Source organism: Cyprinus carpio, chromosome A9 (assembly GCF_018340385.1).
Source record: "Cyprinus carpio isolate SPL01 chromosome A9, ASM1834038v1, whole genome shotgun sequence".
Classification (NCBI taxonomy): domain Eukaryota; kingdom Metazoa; phylum Chordata; class Actinopteri; order Cypriniformes; family Cyprinidae; genus Cyprinus; species Cyprinus carpio.
Genome location: NC_056580.1, coordinates 15,268,919 through 15,274,252, shown reverse-complemented (window position 1 = coordinate 15,274,252; position 5,334 = coordinate 15,268,919). Strand labels below are relative to the sequence as shown.

At 38.7% G+C, this 5,334-nt stretch overlaps 2 protein-coding genes across 3 annotated transcripts; one reads left to right on the top strand and one right to left on the bottom strand.

Moving 5' to 3' along the window:
* Positions 1-1,298: 1,298 nt before the first annotated feature.
* Positions 1,299-2,802, top strand: LOC122146192 (putative nuclease HARBI1). The gene is made up of 4 exons (XM_042764444.1): positions 1,299-2,191; positions 2,272-2,387; positions 2,469-2,580; positions 2,663-2,802. The coding sequence occupies exons 1-4, from the start codon at positions 1,759-1,761 to the stop codon at positions 2,800-2,802; spliced, it is 801 nt and encodes a 266-aa protein (XP_042620378.1). The 5' UTR covers positions 1,299-1,758.
* Positions 2,803-3,251: 449 nt separating this feature from the next.
* LOC109089446 lies at positions 3,252-5,100 on the bottom strand. 2 transcript variants are annotated; one of them, XM_042763750.1, is made up of 7 exons: positions 4,295-5,100; positions 4,048-4,224; positions 3,911-3,960; positions 3,759-3,836; positions 3,617-3,658; positions 3,374-3,547; positions 3,252-3,296 (listed from the first exon to the last, which is right to left on the bottom strand). In XM_042763750.1, the coding sequence occupies exons 1-7, from the start codon at positions 4,356-4,358 to the stop codon at positions 3,285-3,287; spliced, it is 597 nt and encodes a 198-aa protein (XP_042619684.1). In that variant the 5' UTR covers positions 4,359-5,100; the 3' UTR covers positions 3,252-3,284. The 2 variants fall into 2 exon arrangements, with proteins under 2 accessions (XP_042619684.1, XP_042619683.1); XM_042763749.1 differs by lacking the exon at positions 3,252-3,296 and having other exon boundaries at positions 3,303-3,547; positions 4,295-4,365; positions 4,707-5,100.
* Between the last annotated feature and the right edge of the window lie 234 nt (positions 5,101-5,334).

The window sequence follows — 5,334 nt, the reverse complement described above, 5'->3', positions numbered from 1 at the left end:
TCCAATAAACATGTCACTCAGAAAGAACATGTACTGCCATCGGGGCATCGAGATGGGGTAATGTAACTGCCTCGGGTGATGCTGGGAAAAAATCTGAAACACAGCAACTAAAGGGACTGCAAAAGACCGGCAAAACGGCTCAGAAATCCGTTGTCAAAACAGAGGAAAATAGGAAAGACTATTCCTCCTGCGCCTTCCACATCATTAATCATGTGTTTGTGCGCTCAGCATTATTTCATGGTGCCTGTTCAACCACAAATAACAAAATGCCTTATTTAACCACTAATAACAAAAGTGCATTATCAGCCATTACTCTGCCATTTTAAAATGACTTTCTGCACTCACTAAACAGGACACACATAGTTAGAAAAGAGAATGAATCACTTCCTCTCTAAATGAGCACACATAATTCTAAAAGTATTCCAACATTAAGCCGACTTAAAGTGCCCCATTATGCTATTTGAAATGTTTATAATTTGGTTGTGAGAGTCCCCAACAACAGGTTTACATGCATGCAAGGTCAAAAAACACTTTCATTTATTTATAATGTGCATTTCATTTTAATGTTATTTCTCAACAACTCTCAAACGATTCTTTCCCAGATTCTTCTTTTCAAACCCCTCCTTTGCATAATGTTACTCTGCTCTGATTGGTCTGATGACCCAGTCTGTTGTGATTGTTCTACTGTGTACAGCGCATGTCGGAAAAGGAACGCCCACCACCAGTACTAGAATGCGTCTGGTCAATAAAACATCTTGTTATAATAATAATTATGATAGTAGGCCGCTCTGATCTAAAAAGAAAGAATCAGAGGGGAAAAAGTTGATTTACACTTAAGTTAGTGAACCAGACCCACAGCTTGGTAGTAAAGACCCAAACAATAATGGTATATGCCAAGGCTATTCAATTGGCGGCCCGCAGGCCTAATCGGGAAAAATGTTTTTATAGATTTGATGGGTGGCCGGGGTGGTCGTCGGGTAATTTGTTTTTTTTTATTTTTGTGTTGGATCCCCAGAAAGAGATCAGGATGGGCCCCTCCTCATTGGCGGGATGAATTGATTTTAAGTTAGATAATGGGTTAAGTTGGGATTTTCCAGTTATCCTGGCTGAATTTAGCCCTGACTCGGTTGCATGAAGGGAGGCTAAATTAATCTACATTAAGTTACTATGGAGATTTACACTTTGCAGCTAGCCTGCTCCGGAGCAGGCTAACAACCAGGCTAAGATTAATCCTAGTGATTTATCGGCTAGTTCCTCATTAAAATTCTTCTAGATATTAATTTGTTTTAGTCACTTCATGGTCCTGCATTAAAATACTAGATATACTGTCATTCATCTAAGTATGTGTACTGTTATTTTAGTTATTATTGAAAACTGCTGTTCATTTCACTGTCAGAGGTTTGATGAATATATATATTATTTGAAATTTAAAGTGTTTATTGTCATACACCCAGTGAGGAAAGCAGATTTTCCTGAGCAATTATTACTTTGCTGTCCACAATGAATGGCAACACAGTGCAAAAGAACTATACTATACAACATGAGAAATAGAATATAGACTATGTATATCTATATATGCAAGTATAGAGTAGAAATGTACTGTTGAATGAGAAAAAATATCAATAGATTATATTTTATTGCAGTTGATGAGATAATAAGAAATGGCTCATGAATTTGCAAATGTGGTTTCAATTAAGTCTGTAACGAGGTCAATATGTAGTATATATAGACTAAAGATTTGTGTGTTTCCTATTCACAATGGCTTGCCCTTTGTTGGATGGTGTAGTTGATGAGGAAGTTTTAATACTCAGACGAGCATTCAGGCACGAAAGAGTCTTCCGAGATAGGGCAGACCCATTGGCCTTTTCAGACGAATATCTGACTGAGAGGTACAGATTCTCAGGTGATGGCATCAGATATTTGTGTAGGCTGCTGGGTCCAAACATACAGCACAGGACAGCACGGAGCCATGCTCTCACTGTCCCACAGATGGTCTGCGTAGCACTGCGATTCTTTGCAAGTGGCATGTTTCTGTATTCTGTCGGTGATGCAGAAAACCTCAATAAAGCCACTATTTGCCGCACAATAAGAAATGTAAGTCTGGCAATGAAATCTCTTGTGCACATATTTATCACCTTCCCTGGTCACAGAAGATTCATTCACATCAAGGAGGAGTTCTACAAGATTGCAGGTAACACGAATAATAACAGATTACTACAAAATGTTACATTAGCACAGTCACAGTATGACACTCATTATTTTGTTTTACAGCTTTTCCTAATGTAATTGGTACAGTGGATTGCACCCATATTTGTATCCAACGCCACTCAGGGGCACATGAGGGAGATTATGTTAACAGGAAATCCTTCCACAGTATCAATGTTCAGGTAAGAAGGAGTTATGGTTACTGTCAGCTACATAAATAGTCTATGCATTAAATGACCTTAATAGGCTATATATTTTTACAGATGATCTGTGATGCTGACTGCCTTATTACAAATTTAGAGGCAAAATGGCCTGGCTCAGTCCATGACTCCAGAATCTTTCGGGCCAGTAGAATTTACCAGAGACTCTCTCTAGGTAAGCCACCCTATTTTTTTTTTTTAAGCACCTTGAACATCAAGAGTACAGTACTTGTAAGAATTATGTTTTGTATTCGCAGGTGAGTTCTCTGGTGTGCTGCTGGGGGACAAAGGCTATGCCTGTGAGACATTTCTGATGACTCCCCTTACAACCCCCAAACCCCAGCACAGCAAGCTTACAACCATGCCCATGTCAAAACCAGGGCTCGAATTGAAATGACCTTCGGCCTCCTGAAATCACGATTTCAGTGCCTGCACCACCTGAGGGTCTCCCCAGACAGAGCATGTGACGTGACTGTTGCCTACACAGTGCTGCACAATATTGCCAGCCTAAGAAAAGAAAGGGCTCCCAGAGTTGCTTTGGATGTTGATTGGGACAATGCTGCCATATTCCCAGATAACAGAAATGGTAGACTTGTTAGAGAACAATACATTGCAAATTATTTCAGTTAATTTAGTTTTGATTTAGCCCATCCCTTAATAAAGGATAATGTAGGCTACTTTTTCATGTGTACATGCATTTTATTTGGCATCGGTAGCACCCACTGTTGTTTTCTTCCCAAATTCTAGTTCCACTTCACTGGATCAATAACTATAAAGTGTACTTGACATTCATTAAAAAAAAAAAAAAAATGTAATAAAGTTTACAAGACCACAATGCTAATGGTTTTGGAATATTTTTCTTTTATTATTTTGTTGTGATCACGCTTGGAGCTTTGGAGAGAAAAAAATTATGATGATTAATACATTGTGTTACAGTCATGGTTACAGTATGAACTGAAGTCACTTACTTCTCTTTCTAGTTTCTGGATTTCCAGTTCTAGTTTCCTCAGTGTGTTTCGTTTAATTTGCATCTCAAGGTCCATGTCCTGCAGCTTTCTTTTTTTCACATCAATCTTGACTTCTGTCAGCTCGATCTGTCTCTTAAGATGCGTTGTGTACAGATATCTGACAGTTTGTGAACTCTGTGAACACCTTTTAGTTAGCATTGCAGAATTTTTGCATAATGTAAATTTACTGTAGGCAATACTCACTATGTTACGAGGCTGCTTATCAGGCTGCCCAATGTCAGGATCCTGTAACAAATGATATTTTCTATTAGTACCACTTCCCTGACTTCTTATCTATTGTGAACTTAAAACAAAAGTGTCTATTTACACAAAATTGACATGATACCTCGAGCCTTCTGGAGTCCAGCGACACGGTCTCATCATCGGCAGAAGTGCACTCCGCTGCTGTAGATGTGGCTTCCCTCTGCCATATTCAATACTTGTATTGATATTTTTGACAGGACATGCAAAGCCTATGATTTAATAAAGAGTACTCACCGATGAATTATAGTCTGGTGGCTCCAAAAGTGTAAGGGTGTTACCATCCACTGCAAGGTAAGGCAAAGTCACACAGTCCACATAAAATCTAAATACTTGATTGTTTTTCCATGTGCAGTAGTACGGCAGTAATGTACCTTGTATGAAGAGGCCAGTATCCCTTGCTGGGCCAGAGTCAGTGGCTGTCCCTCCCTGGATCCCTTCAATCACTGGCTTCCCTTTATTTAAGTCCAGGGCCAGCTCCTCTGCTGTGGTGAAGTCTTGGGTTGGAGGGCCACCCCCCGTACCAGATATATGATTTTTTTTTTTTATTGCTAAAATCAGCACAGACAATAAAATGACATCAAACATGTCACCTATGTTCTCCACAAACAAGTCACTTACCAGCCTGCAAAATATTCTTGTATTTAATCTTGACTTGCTGCCAAGTCCTTTTTTGGCCAGACATGTTTGTTCTTTAATAGGAATAGATAGATACAAATGATAAAATAGATTAGATGGGTAAAAATAGAGCAAAATTATCTGATTATAGATTACATCAAATCAATTAGAAACAAAACCTACATACAAACAGATAAGAGTACAAAGATTAAACAGATTATAGACATAAAATAAACTAAATAGATCAAATAAATGCACATAGTGGGTAAGTGTTTGCAATTATTCTTCATGTTAAATGCATGTCCACTGGTCACATTTAAAGCAAAGTATACAATTATTTTTGAAAATGACAAGAAACTCCTTGGATTGTAATTATGAGAGTTTCAGTGGAGCACTGGTTATTTGGAGTACTTACGCATTCAATCGGTCCGCTATTGTTTGCCAGGCATTCTCTCTTTGCTTTATTACAGCAGCTGTATTGCCTTTTTTTACATATAATATGTTTCACTTCTTCATACGTTTCCATAAGAAGCTGTTGCTCATTAGGCGAAAAGTATGCCGCACGGGTTTTGTCCATTTTTGCATCGGTGATTCTGTGATCGATTTCGTGATCTTTTTAAGAATACCGTGAACGTGCATTTATCCAAACTATATACACCTGGCTTGACATATCCGCGCGTTCTCATCCTGGCTCAGCAAACGTGCAACGGATTAAGCCAGGATGCACTGATTGAACTAGGTCAAGCCGCGCCTTTTCTGTTATCCTGGATTTCTTAATTCTACTTTTGTGCAATACCCCTCTGGTATGTGCTTTAACCAAACACATACATAGAGTACTGATAAAGCACTACAGTTTCTAAACCAACGTATTGCTCCATCCTTTATCATGACTCCAAGTACAACAGACATTCTAATCAACACTAGACAATGGCGGACACACAGCTGATCAGCAGAACTATAACTTGAGTTAGCCAGAAACTTACAAACAACACAGGACACCAAGCTACATATTTTGCACACTCGACAAAACATCAAAGTTTACT

What these genes read in the sequence shown, in the direction of transcription:
- LOC122146192 (XM_042764444.1), top strand. Translation starts at nt 1,759, where the DNA reads ATGGCTTGCCCTTTGTTGGATGGTGTAGTTGATGAGGAAGTTTTAATA. An exon ending in TCCACAGTATCAATGTTCAG is followed by an intron (nt 2,388 to 2,468) that starts GTAAGAAGGAGT and finishes ATATTTTTACAG; the next exon opens with ATGATCTGTGATGCTGACTG. An exon ending in TTACCAGAGACTCTCTCTAG is followed by an intron (nt 2,581 to 2,662) that starts GTAAGCCACCCT and finishes TTGTATTCGCAG; the next exon opens with GTGAGTTCTCTGGTGTGCTG.
- LOC109089446 (XM_042763749.1), bottom strand. Translation starts at nt 4,358, where the DNA reads ATGTCTGGCCAAAAAAGGACTTGGCAGCAAGTCAAGATTAAATACAAG. An exon ending in TACTGGCCTCTTCATACAAG is followed by an intron (nt 3,961 to 4,047) that starts GTACATTACTGC and finishes CTTACCTTGCAG; the next exon opens with TGGATGGTAACACCCTTACA. An exon ending in CACCAGACTATAATTCATCG is followed by an intron (nt 3,837 to 3,910) that starts GTGAGTACTCTT and finishes TGAATATGGCAG; the next exon opens with AGGGAAGCCACATCTACAGC.